The sequence below is a fragment of the Poecilia mexicana genome, unplaced genomic scaffold, assembly GCF_051168715.1.
Source record: "Poecilia mexicana isolate PSO_F unplaced genomic scaffold, ASM5116871v1 scaffold_5, whole genome shotgun sequence".
Taxonomy (NCBI): domain Eukaryota; kingdom Metazoa; phylum Chordata; class Actinopteri; order Cyprinodontiformes; family Poeciliidae; genus Poecilia; species Poecilia mexicana.
This window is the reverse complement of record NW_028263374.1, coordinates 28,384,457-28,406,098: the sequence shown is the minus strand read 5'-3', so window position 1 is coordinate 28,406,098 and position 21,642 is coordinate 28,384,457. Positions and strand designations below refer to the sequence as shown.

General features: G+C 36.5%; 2 protein-coding genes across 2 annotated transcripts; both read right to left on the bottom strand.

The window, feature by feature from the left end:
- Positions 1-65: 65 nt before the first annotated feature.
- gmppb (GDP-mannose pyrophosphorylase B) lies at positions 66-11,193 on the bottom strand. Its single transcript, XM_015009909.2, has 10 exons — positions 11,080-11,193; positions 8,800-8,989; positions 8,627-8,707; positions 8,053-8,101; positions 6,893-7,035; positions 5,816-5,974; positions 5,536-5,614; positions 3,207-3,334; positions 2,946-3,128; positions 66-2,247 (listed from the first exon to the last, which is right to left on the bottom strand). The coding sequence occupies exons 2-10, from the start codon at positions 8,926-8,928 to the stop codon at positions 2,116-2,118; spliced, it is 1,083 nt and encodes a 360-aa protein (XP_014865395.1). The 5' UTR covers positions 8,929-8,989; positions 11,080-11,193; the 3' UTR covers positions 66-2,115.
- Positions 11,194-12,685: 1,492 nt separating this feature from the next.
- Positions 12,686-20,452, bottom strand: pde12 (phosphodiesterase 12). Its single transcript, XM_015009904.2, has 8 exons — positions 19,593-20,452; positions 17,893-18,311; positions 16,786-16,891; positions 16,238-16,382; positions 15,044-15,122; positions 14,460-14,582; positions 14,174-14,379; positions 12,686-14,098 (listed from the first exon to the last, which is right to left on the bottom strand). Exons 1-8 carry the CDS (start codon positions 20,153-20,155, stop codon positions 13,979-13,981), a joined length of 1,761 nt encoding a protein of 586 aa, XP_014865390.2. The 5' UTR covers positions 20,156-20,452; the 3' UTR covers positions 12,686-13,978.
- Positions 20,453-21,642: the final 1,190 nt, after the last annotated feature.

Sequence of the window (21,642 nt, the reverse complement as noted above, 5' to 3'; positions counted from 1 at the left end):
CATGTTGCTTCATCTATAAACAAAACCAGCTCTGAGAATAACAGAAAAAACAGACATAATACAAATACATTTAGTGGATTTATTTTCTTTCTTTAGAAAAACACCTTGATGACAAGAAAAAAAAACACTTTCCTTCACCAACAGTTTTTACACATTTAGACACCAGAATAATCAGTAACTGCTTACCGTAGCTGTCTCCTTGTTTTGCACTGAAACAAGTGACAGCTGTCTGACAGGTGGCACATAAACGGAGGTAAACAATTAATAAAGATCAACTTAGTGATGAAAGATCTGCAGCCGGAACGTCAGAAAATGCTTCAACTTGATCAGAAGTTGAAGTTTTCTTAATATTTTAGAGTTTAAGCCTCAATCCATTTCAGGATTTCTCACAATGACTCCAAGCAGCATGCCTTTCAGGCGCTCTGGTACCTATGAACAGTTTTAACTGAAATAATCCAGTCAGTTTCTACAGGAAGTCCTAGATTGACTAAAGAGTTCAGAGAAGTGAACTAAGTACTGTTTCCACATTTCTGTTGAGTTTTCAGCCAAATGAACAAAAAACTGGAGGTAAAATCACCAAGAAAGCACAAGGTCATGGTGACGAGTCCTAAAGTTCATCCACATCAAACCGACTGTCATGTTTTTGTTCGTTTTCAGTTTCTTGCTTAGAAAAAAATCCAACTGAGGAAATTTTCCAACATTGCTGCATTTTTCACATGAAGCTCAGAGTTTTTCTCTGGGCTTTAAACCAACAACTTAGAAATGCTACATGAGTTTTCTAAGATGTGTTTAACTAAAGTACGTCTGGTCAGTTTGGCATATTTCATGTAATTTTTAAAAATCAGATACGGATTCCAAAACTGATTTTCTTTCCTAATGAAACACGTTCTGCTGGAGAGAAAATGTTTTAAATTTTAATTAAAAAAATAATGAATTGGATTAACAGAATAATAAAGAGATGCACAATAAGAAAAAGAAAAACAAGATAAGTGAAGTCATTAACAGCAAGTTTCAAGGTAAATTCATAATTTTTTTTAAAATAACTAATTAATCTGTTGGAATATTTGTTAATAAATTCATTTTAAAAATATATTTCTCAAAATAAAAAAGCTTTTAAAATAAATATTTCTTTCAAAGTTTGATTGGACTCATTTTTTGTTCCTGAATTTCATGAAACTGAAATGTGCCAAACAGACCTGCCGTCTGTAATACAGTTAAATCCACATTAATACGTCACGTTTTGGAGCTATAATTCATAAAATATCACATTCTGAATTTTTTTTTTTAAAAGCCAAATGTCTGTTTTTTTTAAATTATGCACAAACTAACTTCGTTTAGCAGGCGCTGCTGAAAAGCAATGATTTGACCTAATTAAGGAACTACTGAACATTAATTTAACGTTTTACACAGAGTGAAGGTTTTTTCCTCTCTTCTGCTGGTTTTCTTGAAATAAATCTGATCTTTCCGCCTTCGGGGAAGTGAAACGTTAACATGATAGTTTTCAGGAGGTCCAGATGCCACAAACCGACTGTTGCTGAAAATCTGCTTCATCCTGTTAGAAACTGCTTCGTTTCTGAAGCAAAAGAGAGAAAATCTGTTGAGTAACAATAAGTTTTAATCTAAATGAAGGATCATGATGTTGGTTCCAGAGTTCTGATGTGAGATTTTCTGTTTCTTTACATTCAACCAGCTGACAGAAAAATAACAAATTCACATTTTGATGAGTTTTTAAACTTTCTCACCGTTAACAGTCATGATTTCAGCAGTGAGCTGCTGTTTGATCCTTCAGAGGCCGTACAGAGTATGAACGCATGAAGTCTAAGTAGCAATGTTCCCCCATAAACCCATCATCCTCTCTACCCTCCTACCAAATGCACCAACCCAAACCAGTTTTCCTCCAAGCGGGACGCAGACGTCCATCCCGTTGAAGAACTTCCTGCCGTCTAGAGGAAGCTGCAGCCATGCAGGGCTAAAACGAGTCCAAATTAAATGTAAATAAAACAAAAAATAAACTTGGTTGTTCGTCTTCCACTTGTCGGTTCGTCCGAGGCAACGTGGGCGTTCAGTTAGTAGAGTTAGCTGAGGTGTTATCCTCCCGCCCGCCTCTGGGTGGCGCTACATGATGATCCGTGGCTCTGGGACCGACTCGTTGATGGATTTATGAGGCAGGACGTTGGCGCCGTTCAGGTAGAGCTCGTCGTTTACGATCACGTCCTCCCCCAACACCGTCACGTTCTCCATTCGGACCTGATGAACCGGAAAAACCCGGAAACAGAAAAAATCAGCGCCTGACACCGAGTTACAATCAGGGATCGAAAAAAATAAAACAAAAACAAAAACATTTTCACCAAAAAATTCAGAAAGCTTTAGATTAATCTCAGAAATGTCAGAAAATAAACAACTTAAATATTTCAGAGTTTCAAAAGTCGAATATTTGCTAGAAAATAAAAATCTGAAATTTTGTTTAAAAAAAAACTTGGAAATTTCTGAGTTTGAAAAGTCAAAATTTTGAAATTATTCTGAAGAATTTTGTGGAAAAAAACAAAAAAAAATCAAGGAATTTTCTGAGTTTCAGAAATTGATCATTTAAATTTTTTTTTAATTTCCAAGGTTGTTTTACTAGCAAATTTTTGATATTCAAAACTCTGAAATTTCCATGTTTGTTTCTCAACATGTTTGTGATTGAACTGAAAATTTCTGAGTTTTTTTTCTAGCAAATTTTCAATTTTTCAAACTCAGAAATTTCCACTTTTTTTCTTGAAAATATCTGAGATCAATCTAAAAGTTTCTGAGCTTTTCAAACAAACTTTTGACTTATCAAACACAGAAATTTCCTCGTTTTTTTCTTTTTTTATTTTCTAGGCCCGAATGCGGTGTCTTGGATCGAGTTGCTCCGTTAGTAAGGATAATATTTATCATATTTATCGGCGCTGGTCGGGACTCACCCACTGGCCGACGGAGGAGCTCCACCCGACGATGCAGCTCTCCAGCCAGGAGTGCGATCGGACCCTGGACCCTTTCAGCACCGTGCATCGCTTTATCCTGACGCCGTCCTCGACCACAACGCCGGCGCCGATGGTGACGTTCGGCCCGATGGTGCAGTTCTCCCCGATCTGCGCCGTCGGGTCCTGCAGACGAACGTAATCCTCTTAGCCGTCATGTCTGTGGTTTGTTTCTTACTCATTTCGTGGACGAGCCGCACTCACCACCAGGACGTTGCCAAGGAAGCCGGGTCCGGTGCGCAGCCTCTCGGGAGCGTGCTGTCGCAGAGAATGGAGGTACATGCACATACCTGTGAGGAAGTCTTTTGGCTGACCGATGTCCATCCAGAACCCTGCAGGCGCCAAACAACAAACCCAACGGGTCGGTAATGAGAGAAATGATCCGATCTGCATGGAGGCTCAGGGCGGCCATCTTGTTACAGCCTCTGTTTATTTACACTTTGCATTCAGATCAACTCTATAACAGCATTAGGGCCAGGCTGGGATTTTAAATTATGAGAATAAAGTCATAATATTACAAGAAAACAACTATAGAGTTGAAATAAAGTTATATTAGGAAAATAAAGAAGTAATTTTATGAGAACTCTGACAGAAAAAAAAGAGAGAAATGTTGAGCATCTTGTGAAGATATACTTTGGTACAAGCTTTGCAGATAATAATTAATATAAATACTTAATATTTTAACACACTGGCATCAAATTAATATCAGTAGATGGACTTTGAAACGATTGAGAAAAACAAAGTAAGAACCAAAAATCACGACAACTACATTCAAGCTCCACACGCCCCAAAAGAACAACTTAGATGTTTTTATGGTAAAATTGCATCTTTATTTTGCTAAAATTATGATTTTATTCTTGTAATTAAACAAAAATGACCATAACCTGGCGCTAATGTTCTCTAACAGGCAGGATTGAAATAAGAGCCAGTTTTTGGAAATATTTTCTCCCATTTGTAATTTCTTCTTTTTTAGCCAAAAACGTGAAAAAAAGAAACTTGATTAAAATTGGAAATTAAATCTGATTATATATTTAAAGCCATATCGCCCAGCCCTAGACGAACTCATCAGCACTGCAAAAACACAAAATCTTACCAAATATTGGTTTATAGTGAAAATATCTTAGTACATTTGAAATAAGACAAAAGAAGCTTGCAGGTAACTTTTCAAAAAGATATAAAGGTTTGTTTTATGTCAATATTTCCCCAATATTCATAAAAAAGTGCTACTTCCACTGGCAGATTATTTCATGAAAAAATAATCTGCCAGTGGATCCAGTAATTTTCATTAATATTAAGGAATTATTTACTTAAAGCAAACTTTCATATATTGCTGAAGAGTTACTTACAAGTGACTTTTGTCTTATTTCAAGCATATTTACATGAGAAATTAGACCTAAATGCCTGGTAAAATGTAGATTTTATCCCAAATAAATGAGGCAACACATCACTAAGGACTGGTAACTTCAGGGTGAAAAACTGTGATTACAGTAAAAGAGAAACTGGAAGCACTGGTCTGTCTACTGGGAGGGAGACGTGTCTGCTGGGCTAGTTGATCCGCTCGGCTAGAGGGAGGAGAGAGGATGCAGAAAAGCTCCAGCATCAGAGCAGCTGATCTGCAGATGAGCGACAACTTGGAATATTTGAGTGTGAAAAATCAAAAAATTTGCTAGAAAAATTCAGACATTTTCTTGAAAAAAACAAACAAACATGGAAATCTCTGAGATTGTAAAGTCAAAAAGCAAATTTTGGACTTTTCAAACTTGAAAATTTCAAAATGTTTTCAAAAACAATCCTGAGATTTAAGCAAATTATTTTTTTTCCAAGTAAGTTTTCAAACTCAGAAATTCAAGAAAATGTTTGATCATTTTCTAGCACATTTTTGCCTTTTCAAACTCAAATATTCCAATCAGTCTGCAGTCATTTCCTCTCCAGATCTACAGAAGTTTGGATGTGAGAAAAGATCCAAACACTTACGTCTGGTGGAGCTGTGAGCTGCAAAAATCACAGCGAGTCATTTTTCCAGAAATACTTCCTCTTACTCTGACGCTACAGCAGCAGGAAAGGAGGTTTCAGTTTTCCTCCTGAATGACAAACTAAACCACAGCTTTCATATTTCCTTCTTGAAAAAAGAAAGTAATATTTTCAGGTAACTTTAATTGCATTAAATGTCCATTAAAAGTGTCAACTTTCCATTATTCTATAAATAATGACACTTTTATGCAATTTTGCATTAGAAATATTATTCACCAAATGAAACTTCATAACATTCATAAACATTCATGAAGAATCCTTCAAGTTCATGACAGTAACATGTTTTATGCACCTTCCTTCATATAAAGTCTTCCTGTTACCTTTTGCAGATGTAGATTTTATTTTAAGTAAAAACAAAAAAAGAAAACAGATTTTTTTTTTTGTTTTACAAAAAATGACAGGAAAATAAAGAAGAAAGAGGAAGGAAAAAATTACAACATAAAAGAAAATAAAACAGAAAAAAATGGCATTAAATCTGAAATAAAGTGTAGTAGATATTTACCCTGCAGCTCCATGGCGTACAGATGCCCCTCTCTCGCCATGACAGGAAATATTTCCTTCTCTATAGACGTTGGTCTGAGCTGCACACAAACGCATCACAGAGATAAACCAGAAAATATTCAAGTTCAATTTTACAAGAAAACCCTGAATTATTCACTAAAACAAGATTCATCTTTCTGCTAGAAAAGTTAATAACTCTCTAAGCTCAGCAGGAAGCGGCTTCTTGTGGTTTCAGAGTCTCTGTGGGAATCACTTCTCTTTTTCATGGTGTAAATAATCACCTGTATCCTGCTGAGCATGCTGGGATTGAAGATGTACATGCCGGCGTTGATCTTGTTGGAGACGAAGACCTGCGGCTTCTCGACGAAGCGCTGGATTCTGCCGCTCTCCGACTCGTAAACAACGACGCCGTACTTCGACGGCTCCTCCACCCGCGTCACCTTCACACAAACGTTTCACATTTTCATTCGTCTGGGTTCAACATTTTCAGATCAGAGATCAAGACAAAGAGAGAAGCTTCATTCTTCTATCTTTATCTGTTTTTATTTAACCAAACCAAACCTAAATGTTTTTTTTTTTTTTCTGTTTTTTCTGTTTTTGGGTAAAAATGCACATTAAGGTCCAAATCTAGTCAGAAGAGTAAAGTAAAAATATCTAAATTTCAATTTTTTCTCTAAAATCTGTTTTGATTTTATTTCTGAGTTTCCTTCTTTGTTTTTAGCTTATGTGCAAATCTGCTTCCTTTAGAAATAAATGCAAAACTGCTAAACTTTGCACTTATGATGTAATAATAAACACATTTATTATTTAGTTTCCCTGCAGCTTCATAGCAGGGTAACAACACTACAGTTAACCTGTAGTATTTATAAAATAGACATAATTTATAAATAAAATGTGTATATTTATAAACACTAAAGTAGTTATAAATAAATGCTTCAGTATTTTTCCCTCTAAAATCTGATTTTAACTTAAATGAATTTATAAATTCTGCAGTATTAATAAACACATTTTATTAATGTATATTCCTATTTTATAAATAAATTTTAATAATATTATAAATGTGTTTATATTTTTGATTATTAACAGAAACTGACAACATTTAAGTGTAATGCAACAAACATGGTCTCATAATCTGCAGCACAAACAAAAGGAAGAAATTACATTAAATTTTACAACAAGTCTTAAATTATTACCACTTTTAAAGCTTAGATTTCAATCCAACAGGTTGTTACAACCTGAAACATTCTGAACTAATTTCCCCACTGATTCCTGACCGTTTCCTGAACCTCATGTGACTTGTGCTGGATGTTTCCCAGCCTGGTTTCGGGTCACTGAACCCATTTCTGACGGTTTCTTACCACGATGGTTCCCTCCTGGCCGTGGCTGCGGTGGAACTGCAGCAGATCTTTGAACGGGAAATCACAGATGACGTCCGAGTTCAGGACGAAGAACGGCTCGTTGTCGACGTTCAGCAGCTCTCGGGCCAGCGCCAGCGGCCCGGCTGCCAACGAGCAGAAACAACGGAATCAGAGACTGAGACGAGGATAAACTGCAGGATTAACTCAGATGGAGATGTTTAAGGGCGATGTGGGAAAAACTTTTGTTTGATATAAATCTTTGCTGAATTCCTGCAGACCAGCAGATTCTTCTAAAGTCGAAATATGAAGCATTTGGAGGAACTGTAAAGTTTTTAACCTAAAAATGAGTTTAACTGCAGCATCATGCAGACGGAACCAACTTCAGTTAATTCTACTGAAGTTTTCTGTGATGCATTAACAAAAAGTCATGCAAAACTAAAAGGTGAGGTAAAATCTACTCTTTGTCTTCAAATCTTTTCTGTTGGTCCACATCTGAAAAGTGCGGCAGGCATTTATGTTCAAACCCCTTTACTCCGATAGCTTAAAATAAAATCTAGTCACCTTTCAAAGTGAGTAAAAAGAAATAATACTCTTTTACAGAACCAAAATTACATCAGAAACAAGGATTATGTTTCTCCCAGCGGATTAACAAGTGGATGAAATTTACTTCAAGTGAATAAATAATAACAATCGGCTACATTTTCAATTAATAACAGGAATGAAAACATTCCAGGTGCAGATCATCTGAGAGTTTTTAGATTTACATTTGGTTATCAGTTTGAGTTTATTGCACAAAGCATAATATAGAATAATAATAAAAGAATAAACAGTTATATATAAAGAAAATAAATTTAAACCAACATTTCATCTGATAATATAACCTCTTGTACATATTCTGGAATCTAAACTTGAAGTGTCTCAGATTATTCTGGACTCATGCAGATTTCTTTACAGATTAGCATATTTCCACTTACATTCTTTTTATTTACTTTATATTAAACTTACTTGTATCAGGCTTGTGTACATAAATATTTGTATTTGTTAATAGTTAACACTTTGAATGGAGCAGTTTGTCAGCAAATTAGAAATTTCCCCTTCAGTAAAGTATTTTTTTTCAACTGCGTCCATTTAAAATGCTTAGACAAGTTATTAGTACTGACCGGTTCCCAGAGGCTCCTTCTCATGAGACAGAGAGATCTGGATCCCGAGCTGAGCAAAGAAACAGAAATAAAATAAAAATCAGGACGCAGCAGACAGAACAACAAAGATTCAAATGTTTATAAAAACAGATTTTGTTATTTTTATTTCATTGTTATGTAAAATATGTCATTTTAAGTCAACAAGTCAGAGCCAATCAACTGGATACTTTAACAGGAGATTTTCTTTACAGAATTTGAACCAGATGAAGCTAAAACTTTTCATTTACACACAAAAAATGTTTTTTCATTTAAAAAGCAAAATATTTCTACATTTTTAAAACTAGGGCTTTAATACCGCTCTGGATGTCTGACACAAAAAGCAATAAATCACATTATAAACTAAAACAAACTTAATAATTTCCTTTTGTATGATTTAACATTTTGTCTTTTCTCTCTTTCTACCAAAAACTAGACGATAAAAGTTTTCAGTCGGGTGATTTATTGCTAAATTATTATTTTAATAATGAATCAATCGTGATTAATCGTTCCAGCCCTGTTTGGGCTGCAGTCTCTGCATGTTGGTTAATATTCTCACTCTCTGCTCCTGGACTCTCATCTCCCTCTCCAGCAGCTCCGACATGTAGCTGACAGCCAGAACGACGTGGTTCACCCCGGCCTGCAAACACGCACAGAGACGCAGGAACACGGCGACCGATCAATAAGGGTCATCATGAACCCGTCAGCAGACTCGGCGCAGCTCCTCCTCACCTTGACCAGCGCCTCCACCTGGTGCAGCAGGATGGGCTTGTTGCAGAACTCCACCAGCGGTTTGGGGACGCTCAGGGTGAGCGGCCGCAGCCGGGTCCCGTAGCCCCCAACCAGAATCAAAGCCTTCATCCTTCAGCCGTCAGCAGCAGGAAGCAGAGGAGGAAAGAGTTCATCAACAGCGCGGCGCAGCCTGCGGAGGAGAGGAACGTTACAAATATGATTTTAAAACCTTCACAAGCTCAAATGACAGGATCAGAGCTACATAGTTACATTTACTCAAATACATCAACTGTTTTGAAAAACAAAATGTACTTTCATGTATATGTTTACTACGCTGAACTTTTGACTTTTACTTGCGTATTATGAAGTATTTTTACTCATGAGCAAAATTTCTGGATTTTCAACCCACTGAATGAAAAACAAACATGTTTTAACCAAAAATCCACCAGACAGACAAAGTTTCTGTTAAAGTTCATAAGTTTTATATTGAAAGAAACTGATTTGGAAAAACTCTTTTTTACTTACATGAATTATTATCATTCTGGTTCTTAAAATATCAAAATTCCACTTAACTTTATACTTCGGTAAATATGTAATTTTTAAATATTAAATGATTGTTTTCATCAGTTACTCAGTTAACCAAACACTTTTACTCTTACTTGAGTAATTTCTTGGTCAGTTACTTTTTACTTTTACTTGAATAAAAATATGCTGAAGTGATGCTTCTCTTATGTGAGTGCAAGTTTTGGCTAATTTTCTCACCTCTGGGTAGGATTAATTATTTTCCAATTAAATTGCTGCTTATCATTATGATGCGTTTCTCCAACTAATTAATAAATAAAGAAGTGCAAACATAATACAGATAAAGTTAAAAACATTTACAGAATAACTGCTGCAGGTGGGATGCAGAAACTGGACTGAACTTTGCTGAAACAGATAAAAAGACATCCATAACAAATAAAATTATAATATATTTTTAATCATGTCAGTTGATGACTTCTAATATAAATAACTGCTTTTAACAACTGGTGACCTTTATTTTACACAAAAATCTAAGACAAACATTTTGTTGCTTTTTATTTTAACCAGAATAAGGAAATATTTGTCTGAAATGATAAATGTTATAATTAAAACTCTTCAAATATGTTTGCATCATTGCTCTGATCTCTAAACATGTGATCTGTTGAAGCAGGATACCAGACTAAAAACTAAAAATAAATCCTGGCTGTTCAAAGCAGCAGCTTATAGAAATATAATTTTGAAAATAGAAATGCTACAAAACTGATCTGAACACCTGAAGTATGAGGATACTTCAGGGTGAGGATGGGTTGGCACAAAAACATGGTTCTCCACAAAAATGTTTTAAAACTTTCCTAAACAGCCTTTAAGGTTTCTTAAATTAATAATAAAAATATAAATATCAAAATTATTTGAAGTAGGATGTTTCCCAGTTGATGAAGACATACATGGCTAAAGTGGGACCTCGAGTGTCATGATTTAATCTATTTATCAGGATCTGTTTTAGTAAATGTTGCTGACTCAAAGTGTGACAGTTTCATCAGATCATGTCAGAGATCCGTCAGCGAAGTTCCACTTAAAATAAACTTGTGACGTATAAATGACACAAAAGCTCTTTTAAATTAAAAAAAAAATGGCTCAACTTAATAATGGCAAAACACTATTTGTAATGATTTGTAGAATCTTCATTCTTTTTTGCAGTTGTTCTTGATAAATCCTTCATTTACACTTATATAAAAACAGGCAGAACTTTAATGACCAGAACGTTTAATGGTCTTCATGGATTGCTTCCCCCCTTAAAGTAATTTTATGGTTTATAACTAATATATTTTAAGACGATATTTGGCTTTAATTATCGTTTCGGTTTTATAAAACAGAGCTAATGGATGTGCAACATATTTTAAATCGTAGATGAACAATATTTAAAGCCTAACAACAACCCGAAACAAACTGGACACTAATTTCTGCACAACACCAGAAACTAATTTAACAGTTTCAGCAAACACAGATAATTAATCATAAACAGTGGAGATTAAACTATGAAACTTTTATGTTTACGTTTTATCCGATATTAAATTAAATAAAAGAAAAGATTTTAAGACTTATATGAACTCACATTTTATGGTGTTTGAACTCAGGTTAGCTAGTTTAGCTCAATTTATCTACATGAAAAGACCACAAACCGAGGCCTAGCTGCCGGTTAATACAGTCTCCTAAGCATCTAATTGTGTGTGAATAAGTTAAGAGGATAAAAAAACTTACAGGGGTTTAACTACTGAAGCACTTCAGGAGATTTCTGAATGACTGAAACTCTGAAAATGACACGTAACATTCCTCAAACCCGAATTCCTTGTTTGGCTTCCGGTTCAGCAGAGTTGCGTTCAAACAGTCGGGGGTTACACATTCAGCATCCGGTGAGAACTGTAAAAGTAAGGTAAGATCCGGAAAAATATCTGTTGAAGTCCGCTAAACATCTTTATTAAATATGCAAATTTGAGATTTGTTGTCAACATGTATAATTTATAACGGATACTACGCACCACTGCTTCGTTTTACATTAATCTAAAATGTATTGGAAAAAATCTACAAGTCAGTTCATATCGTTTCCGGTTCTTATGCGTTATTCTGACTAACTTGGTGGCCATCCTTTACTTCTGTTGCCGAGTCAGGGGTGTTAAACTTAACCATTTGTCCAAAATTAAACAATTTTTTTAACTCTATAAATAAATATATTATTGTTTTAAGGCAAATAAACAGGAATCTAGTTTCCGCGTGTCGCAACTATTCGATAATTTTTATTTAGACTTTTTAAAATTTCCATTTAATGACAAATTATGGTATGTCCCAAACAACTTAAACCCGCCTCTTTCACCCTTCTGACCAATCAGAGAAAAACAGCGTGGCGAGAAGGGAAAATTAAAGACGAAGTGTAACTTTACTACAGCTGAAACGGAGCGTCACAATAATCCTGACCGACCTGACTGTTGTATTCTGGCTGTAAAATCATTGTAGATCAGATGACTGTGCGTTAAATCAGTCAGTAGTTTGCCGTTTAATGTGTCCCAGAACGGATTGCGTTCAGGTTGCGAAACTAAAAGACAGAATTTAATTCAAACTTTATAAAACACGACATAAAACCTTATCTATCCCGAAAGGAAATTAAACGTAGTGGTACTTCTGACCATCCAAGTATCTTCAAAGAGTTGTTGTGGGTGGTGATGTTGAGAGCAGGAAGGATTTCCAGTAGCAGTCAATCAGGCAATGAATCTGAGTAGGCCTCTGACTAAAGATAATTTCTGCATGACAGCTTCATGCCAACAATTCAGTTTCTTGGCAGTAGAGATGATATAACACAGCAACATGTCCTGGATGATGGCATCAGCTGTTGGTAAACACTGCTAATTCACTTAGTTTGCTTTTGCTGCTCTTCTTTAGTCTTTGCATGGTTGGATAGTTAGGATGCCAGGCAGAGAGATGTTGGAGTAGGGGATAAGATGATGGTTTGAACTTTGGTTCTTTTCTTCTTGACTGTGATTTGGGGTCGTAGTTCAGGTATAACTTGAACCTTTAAGAAACTAAACAGCTGCTCCCAGTTGCAAGTGTCGCCACGGTTACACTTTACAAATATTCTTTATATTATTATTTATCTGCATTACATTCATATATTTATGGTTTAAAAAGTTGTGTTAATGTGTACCCAACAGGTCAATAAAGAAATAAACATTCAAATTAAGAAGGTAAATGAAATAAAGATATAACTGAACTACCCAAAAGATAGTATGAATCCATCATGGCATCTTTGTGTTTCCCTGCAGGGAATGAACAGATTTTGGTTTTTCATTTAGTTCCAATCAACTCGCACATCAACCAGAGACTTCAGCAGTTTATTCTGAGTTACAATATAAGGACATTAATTCCCATTTACAGTTCATCGCAAAAGTATTTGAAGAAAAACATAGTTTTCCTTCCTCTGTGCAGTCATGCCACTTTGTGATGGTTCATAGCATTAATTCCCAATTAAACATTGTTTTTGTGGTTCCAACAGTGTAGCTGCTTCTTAAGGAGTTAAAGAAACATAAAAATGAAGATTTAGGAGTTTGAGCTGAATGTGTCAATCTATTCCAGGGCTGGGCAATATGGCTTAAAAATGAAATCAGTTTCTTTCATACCAGATCTGATTTTAATCTATTTTTTCTTAATTAATTACACAGGAGAGAAAGTATTTCTAAACAGTGTTTTGTTTCTATCATCGCTTCAGTGAGTTGAATGATGAAATATTAGGACCAGGCTAGCAGAATAAAAATGCAATTTTATCAGAAAAACATCTTAAAATGAACAAGAAAAAAAAGTTTTTAATGAGAAAAAAAGTTTGGCTAGAGTTTTCAGAATCGGACATGAGCTGCTCAGATCGAGAAAATAATTTAAACTATTATTTAACGCATTAGCAGTATTTTTTTAAATTAATTATTTGTAAAACTTAAACCAAAGTATAACTCCACAAGATGCTCAACATTCCCAATTTAAATTTAAATTTTTCATGTTGGAGTTGTCATAAAATTACTACCTAATTTTTGCATTATACTGACTATTGTTGTACGACTGCATGCTTGTAAAACTATTTTCATAATTAAAAATAAAAAATCATATCCTGACTGTAATACTTTGTAATAGAGCTGTAAAACATGCAATATGGCCGCCATCACTCTGAACTAAGGAAACCCAAAGACCGCATTGGTAAGAAAAAAATCCAGATTTTCCCAGAATTTTAACTTCAAAATCTGATTAATTGATAACATTGACTTATCGCCCAGCCCTAATCTGAACTTCACAGAGCAACAGCATTAGGCGTCATTAATAATAATAATAAAAATAATAATAATCTCATGATAAACAATATCTTAATGTTTCCTTTTAATTCTGTCCAGAAGTGAAGACAGTAACTCAGTCTGTTGAATAGCTGCGAAGTAAAATAATCTTCCTAGTGCTTTTAATTAAAACTGAGCGCTGAATATCAGTGCTGACAATGAAATGACTGCAAAATGAACTGAACCACAACGTCTTCATGAGTCCAACAGATCTCTAGGGAAGCAACGTCTCTCAAAGGCAGCGTCGTGTTCGTCTGCAGGAGGAAGTTAAAGCATCTTAATGAAAAGGTCAGAGGTCACGAGTTCCATAGGAGGTCGCAAACCAGCGCGATGTGGTCGGAGGGGTGAGCCACGCTGGGCAGAGCCTTGTGGGTGGTGACCTCCTGGTGGCTGGGCAGAGGAATCACTTGCTCCACCTGCAAAAATAATCAGGTCAGGTTCAGGTAAAGGTAAAAATAATCATCATGGAACAAGGAATAGCATGAAGCTACCTGCATGCTCTGCGGCTGGATGAAGATGTAGTCCAGGCAGCCATGGAATCCTCCCACGTAGTTGGTGTAGGCCGGCTGCCCGCAGGCGCTCTGCAGCGGCGGGAAGGTGGAGCTCAGCGCCATGCAGCAGGACTCCTCTGGACCCGAGCTGCTCCAATCCGCATGCTGCGGAGGAACCGCCGCCTCGCTGAGCAGCTGGACCACACCTGGAGACACGAGATCAGCCAGCAGATCAGTTCAGCCTCTGGTGACCAGACATGGAGCAACCTGACCTTTGACCTGTTACCTGAGTCTGGAGTGGAGTTGAGGTCACCACAGAAGACCAGTGGTGCTCCAGGTGCAACGTCAGCAATCACCTGGCTCAGGTGCTGCAGAGCTACGCCCATCTGGACCAGGCGGACATTCCCGCCTTCAGCATGAAATCAGGTTCAGTTTAAAGGTTAATTAACTCAAAACTGTACATAAAAATAAATCTATTTTGCATTTAAGATAAAAAAACAATGTCTGCAACTATGTTCTTTACAAAACTCCTCTAGTGTCAGTTTTAGCCTCATCTGGTTCAAATTCAGCACAAAATCACATTAAACACCTTTTACTACCTAATTATTGATAAAAATAAATATATGAACAAATCAGCTGCACCCTGTGCTGATGTTAAATCAAGCAGAAGGAGCTGAAGGTGTCATCTGTTGGTGTCCTTTGCTACAAATGATGTAAATAATATTTATTTTCTCATTTATATTTACTTGCATCTTTTAATGCATTTCTAATATTGCATAAAAAGGCTTAAATGTATAAAATCTGCAGAATGTGCCCATTTTTAAAATCCAATTACTCATCAGAATAATCAATAACTAAAATAATTGTTACCTTTTGGATGCCAGTACAGGTGAGTGTTGGCCACACACACCTTCCTCTCTGGGTTAGCCAGGTCTTCGAGCACAGAGACCTGCAGAGGACATGAAAGCTGACTACAACCGCCCAGCAGTCAGTGAGCTCACATCCAGTCCCCGCAGGAAGCTGCAATCACAGCTAAATTCACTCATCACTCACAAATGTTACTTGGACTGACATTTTCACCAGTCATCAGGCAACGAACAGCGATGTTTAGAGCAAAGCATGACTGAAACTCACAACCACAAAACATTAAAGTACTGCTTAGGGCTGGCGCAATAAATCAATAATTTCCATTTCTATTGATTTTCTCTTCAATCTGATGCTTTAATCTGATACTTTAATCTGAACTAATCCTTATTATGAAAGACAATTTTGTTTACAGAGATTTAATAATTCATTTTATTTGTTGTTTTGTTTATTTTGGATATTTAATATGTCTTCCAGTATTAAATGTTCATCAGAATTTAAAGTTTATTGATCTTTGAGAAAGTGTTCTTGCATTATTGCACCATTACCATCAAAATGAAAATGAAAATGAAAATGGTCTCAAAACAACAATATTATTGTTTATTGCAATAACTTCTGGGACAATTTATCATCCAGCAAAATTTGTTATCATGACAGGCCAGAAAAAACATTTTAAAATTGTAAGAAAAAGGTTGTTTCAATAAGAAAAGGCTTGGATAATAATTTTTTTGCATTGGAGTTTTTCATTTTCTACCACTGAATCCTTGTAATACGAGTTATCATTGAATCTGTAGAATCTGTAAAACATGGCTGTCAAACAAGATGGCTGCCCTGGGCGTGATGACATCACTGCACTTTGAAAACCTAAGGAGAGCATTGGCGGAAAAAAATCTAAATTTTCCAAAAATTTAATTCTAAAAAAAAAAAAAAAAAAAAAATTGCTTAAATGGATAAAATTGATTCATCAACCAGGCCTAGGAGGTGCTTGACAAAGTTATTTGCACTTTAAATATTAACTTTGTTAAATCTTTTTTGGGAACGTTATGAGGAAATTAACCTTTTTTTGTAAGACCACATTATGACAAAAACAGAGCTTGAAGAAAAAATGCAACTTTTTGAAAAAAAGGTGCTGCAAAAGCAGTAATTTTATGACGCATCTGTCACAAAAAGACTGCATGAGCAGCCAGTTTCTAGCTGTACCTGCAGTGATGTGGACCTCTTCAGGATCCTGTCCTTCAGGTCGCTGTTCGCAGAAAGCTTCTCCAGCAGCTCAGAGTGTAAGGGGTCAGAGGTCAGGGCCTCGCTCAGCATGATGTCATGACTGCTGAGCAGGCGAAACTTTGACCTGAAACACAGCAGGGTGTTATTAGCATGCAGCTCAGCAGGGGGCAGTAGTGAGAACAACCAGACTGAACATAAACAGGTTCTACTGGCTCCATTACCAACAACTCCATTATAATTTATTTTCTTGTTTTTTTTGTTTTTTTTAGGAAATAAAGCTATAAAATTTATTAAAATCAAATCTGGTCTGAAAATCCCTGATACGTTATTTTTAAGGCATATCACCCAGCCCTACCTCTGGCCCAGTTGGATGTTTAATAAAAATCAAAAGATAAACTGGACCGAGCATTTTTCCACACGAATCCACTTAATAAGAGAAGAAATACTGAAACTGGGTTTTGAAGCTAATCCAAATGCATGAAAAATAACCTTTAATGGGATTAAATTACAGTTTCTTCTGGACTAACCTGCGGTAGAACGTAGCCAGTCCTTCATGCTGCTTCTCTTTGAGCCTGAAAACGCCGTCCAGACCGAAAGCATCCAGCGCCGGAGTCAGACTGTCCACAAACACACCTGAAGAGTCCAGAACATTAAGACTTAATATCTATTAAAAACTTTATATTGAAGCTGTTAATATAAATGTTTTGGTCAAATGTTTGAAACTGGAAATTTTTTTTTTTTTTTTACACTCACTAAATTCCATCCAAAAATATCTAAATTGTTATATTTTTATATCAAAAGCTTCAATCTGGACAAATAAGTTTGTAGATGCTAGTTTTTTGAAGAAGCTTTATAAAATAATTCATTTGTAAATTTACATTTATTTTAAAATCGAGCAACAACATCAAGCTATTCCCCAAGATTTAAATTATCCTGTGCAACAACTTGTTTCTGCTGATCTCATAAAATAAATCAAAATTCAGGGAAAACTATAGAACTAAAAGGTAGAACCTAACAAGACCAGCATATTAAGAACACAGAGAGGTCACAGGTCACAGCCTTCTTTACGCAAAAATAAGGTATAAATACATTTAATAAAAAGTTCATTTTGAATCTAAGGCAAAGGAAAAATTTCAGTATACTTTAAAAAACCTGCAAAAATGGTGGAAACGTTATAAAATAACTGGATGGATGGATGGAGCCCATTCACACAAGAAAGAGAAAAAGAAAGGAAGAAAGAAACAAAGCTATGAATAAAATTAAAGAAACGTTCAAACAAATAAACAGAAAACAGATGAGGAACAAAAAGAAACAGAAAGAAACAAGAAACAAAGAATGAAAGAAAAATAATGAAATAAAAGAAACAAATAAAGAAAGAAAAACAAAGAATGAAAGAAACGAGAAAAAAATTAAACCAGCAAACACAGAAAAACAAGAAAGAAACAAAGACAGAAGGAAACAAAGAGAAAGAAAGAATTATGACATCAAACTACAAGCCTTATTAAACAGAAATCTCATCGTTCTTGTGTTTAGTAAACTCTCCTTTTCTAGTATTTAATTGAAAGTGGACCAACTCCTTGGGGATTGTAATGTTTAATGAACTGGTGACTCTTCAGTTTCTGAGCTGCGGTCACCTTTATCCACTTCCTGCAGGCAGATGATGTCAGCGTTGTAGCCCGCCAGCTCCTTCTTGACCAGGTTCTGCCGGTAGTCCAGCTGCAGGGCGTAGGGGGCGCAGTAGGGGTACAGCACCGTCTTGGACAGATCCGTTTGGGCGTAGATGTCGGCCAGGATGTTGTAGGACACCACCCTGAGCGCCGGCCACGCCGCGGCCCTCAACGTGTACGCGTGGCGGTTGTCAAACGTGCACACGCCCGGCCCTGCCTCCACAGTTGCCACGGAGACCAGTTCTTTGGCCTGGCCGGTGCGGCTGCCATCTTTGGGAGTGCAGCGCAGCTTGAGCCTGCAGCCGATGTCCTGATTGGACGGGACAAGGACTCGCTCGCATCCGACCTGCGTCCATCCGCCTTCTGGAGCCGGAGAGTCTTTAGGACTGAAGTTAGAAACAACCATGAGGGACAGAAGACGATTCAACAACAACAACAACACAGACGGTCTAGTCAAAGCATCTGCAACCTTTACAATCAAAAGATATTACATGATCTTTAAGAAAAAAATACTTATTTTAATTTTTGATAAATATATAACATAAAAAATGTGTTCTTGTGCTGAAAGAAACAATTTTCTTTCCATTTTTAGGTTACAAATCTAATAAATATGCAAATATTCAGCAATAAAATGTGTGGATTTTCCTTTTCTTCTAAGGGATGTTGACATCTGTAGCAGTGGCGCAACTGCACATTATTCAGGTGGATGCGAAAACATAAATCGGCGCCCCCCCACCCCCCGGAGGAAGGAACGTCAGTGTAGAAAACATACGCTCGCTCCATCTCTTATTTTTTCGAATCAGATTTTTATTTGTCTGCTTTCTTTTCTGAAAAAGTGGAAAGTTTTTAAAAAGTGGCTTTTATTTAAATCATTCCTTGTAGCAATGAGTATTTGGGTCAGGATATGAGAATTAAAATTTTGTTTATAAACAGTTCCAGTGTTGGGCGTAGGCTTGTCACAATTATCAATAAATCGATTAATTGCATGGTCAATTAAAATGAGCTAGAAAAATTCCCATCTGTATGATTTAGCATTTTTCTCTTCTCTCTTTCTACCAAAAACTGGATGATAAAAATGTTCAGTTTGGTGCTTTGATCTCAACTAGACATCTTTTGAAGGATAATTTTGTTCATACAGACTTCATAATTAATTTTATTCGTTGTTTTATTTATTTAAAATGTCTTCCAGTTTCAGTGTTAAATGTTCATTAGTTCATTATTGATTTTTGAGTTTACTGATCTTTGAAAGCAAAGTTTTCAATATTGCTTGTAAATGATCTCAAATCAACATTAATGTTTAGTGCAATAACTTCTGGGACAGTTTATAGTCCAACAAAATGTGTTATTATGACAGGCCCATGGCAGTTGTGTCCAGGCCTATGACAACTTTTCTACCTTTCAACGATAAACTCAACTTTTCTGAAGCTTGCATATTGTTAAGCATCCAAAACATAAAAGAGCTTCGGGCTGTTGCCTTATTAAGAGAAAATCGGACGTTTATTCTATTTCATTGGCCAAATAGTTACCATTATTGACTTGTACTCTGCAGCCAAACAAAATCATTTCAAGGGCCAAAAGTGGCCCCCTGGCCGCTTTAATGAATAGATTACACAGGACACAGTCTTTTAAACAATACTGTTGTGAAATAAACAACAATCCACAGTTACCTTGAATTTGCTTCTTTGAACCACACAAACTCGCAGTCCTGGAGGTTCCCAAACTCCACCTGCAGCTTGGGGCAGACTGGAAAGCCTGCCATGAGGGACACTGGGAGCTCAGCTGTGGTGAAAGTGGGAGCGTTCCTCTGAACATTGTATTTAACTTCTCCCACCTGCAGCACCGCTCCGTCCTGCCAAGCCTCGCAGTTTGGCAGCGTGTCGGGAACCTCGTCCCCCCTGAAGAACAGCTTCACCACGGCGGTTTCCGCAGCCTCGCTCGGCTGCTGATCCCGCTTCTTCTTTGACTTTTTCGCCTTTGTTTGGTTCTTGGCGATTGAGTTGGAGATCCGAGTCAGGACCTTCCCCAGCGCCTCGTTCTGGTCCCGCAGCATGTGTTTTTGACTGTCCTCCAGGAGGAAGGAGATGGTGAGCTTCGGCTCCCCGGGAAGGCACCGCACCACGGCCGCCTCCATCCGACCGAGAAGGCGGCTGGCTCTGCTAAAGGTACGCGGAGAGGAAGCGAGGAGACAGCGGGGGACCAGAGCGCAGGCAGCGGACAGGTGCTTCAACATGAAGCCCTCGGAGGATGGAAGAGGAAATTACCCCAAAATATCAGCAGCAGAAGAAGAACTAACCGAAGAAGACAAAGCTAGCAGGTTAGCCCGATGCTAAACGCCCAATAAATGAGTAATTTAAATTAACCTCCACTAAAGTGTTTAAAGCATAAACACATAAGTTCTAAAACAAAAATGCGCATATAAAGATAAGCATTAATACTAGCAAAAGACGGTATTTAAAAACTTAACGAGCTACTTCTTCTGTATGTCAGTGTTTTTCAGATAGCTCCATTCGTCCAATAGCACCTCCACTGGCCAAAAGTATAATAACATATGGCAATTTGTTAATACACAAATTGCTATATATTTGTATATTGTTGTATACAAATATGGCAATATACAAAAAATATATATTGAGACAATAATATAATTTATTGTCTCAATAAATTAGACTGAAAAAGTAAAAGTAATTAATTTTTTAATGTGACCTTCATGGCGAGGGTCATGTCATACGTTTATCTTTAGTTGCATTGATTACTGCAACAGTATCAGGTCTGCCTAAAAAAATCAGTCCTCCTATCTTATTTCCCATATAACATTGGAAAAATAATCTGCCATCGGAACTAGCACTTTTTCATCAATATTAAGTAGTTATTAAGAAGTCTACATTATAGAAAAACTTACATATTCTCTGAGACTACAACTAACACAAATAGAATAACAGTGGACAAAATGGACACTATTCAAAACAAAAGACAACGATGAAAGACAAAGAAAGAACTGGACAAACTGGATGAGACAAAGGTGTAATAGAAGAATAGCTCCCAAGCAAAAGTTTTATATTGTATAATGTTGAATGTGAATTGTTTGTGTTTGTTTTATTTGTAAACAAATGCAGAACATGGTAATAAATAGTTAAATGATAAATATTAAGTAATTATTGACTGAAAACAAGCTAATATCTTTCTGAAAAGATTGTTGTAAATTAATTTTGTCTTCATTAAAGTGTAATAATACATTTGCATTGGAAACTAGACATAAAAAGTGGGGGTCCGGAGCCCCCCGAGGGTCGGAAAATGATACTAAGAATCATCGTTATGTGAAACCCGAGGTTGACAGAGTGCCAAAATAAGAAAAACCTAAATGAATAACCATGTGAGGGATTTAACCCTTCCTAACAGGTGCTGTTTTTTGTGTACTTTATATATTCTAATTTATTTGGGTAAATGTATTGTGTTTGGGGAAGTAACTTGATTTATTTACTTGTTTTAATCATCTTCTCATCTCTTTGAGGTCACCTGGTTGTGTGTTGCCATGGAAGCGCGCTCTTACAAACTGGACACTCTCTTGATGGTTTCTCTCTCCACCAGCTCTTCAGACATTCCTTACAGAAGCTGTGGCTACATGACAAAACAACTGGATCCTTAAAGACTTCCTGACAGACCGGACAGCAGAGATCCTCCTCTAACCTGGAAGCCATTTTGTCTCTGAGTGAAGCTGAA

Bases quoted from the DNA above. Each gene is read 5' to 3' on its own strand.
- pde12 (XM_015009904.2), bottom strand. From the start codon at position 20,155: ATGTTGAAGCACCTGTCCGCTGCCTGCGCTCTGGTCCCCCGCTGTCTC. The intron at 16,383-16,785 runs GTTAGTCCAGAA...GCTGTGTTTCAG, and splicing joins CTGGCTACGTTCTACCGCAG to GTCAAAGTTTCGCCTGCTCA. The intron at 14,099-14,173 runs GTAGCTTCATGC...TTATTTTTGCAG, and splicing joins TCCAGCCGCAGAGCATGCAG to GTGGAGCAAGTGATTCCTCT.
- gmppb (XM_015009909.2), bottom strand. From the start codon at position 8,928: ATGAAGGCTTTGATTCTGGTTGGGGGCTACGGGACCCGGCTGCGGCCG. The intron at 8,708-8,799 runs GTGAGGAGGAGC...GCGTGTTTGCAG, and splicing joins AGGTGGAGGCGCTGGTCAAG to GCCGGGGTGAACCACGTCGT. The intron at 5,615-5,815 runs GTGATTATTTAC...GTTTGTGTGCAG, and splicing joins GCATGCTCAGCAGGATACAG to CTCAGACCAACGTCTATAGA.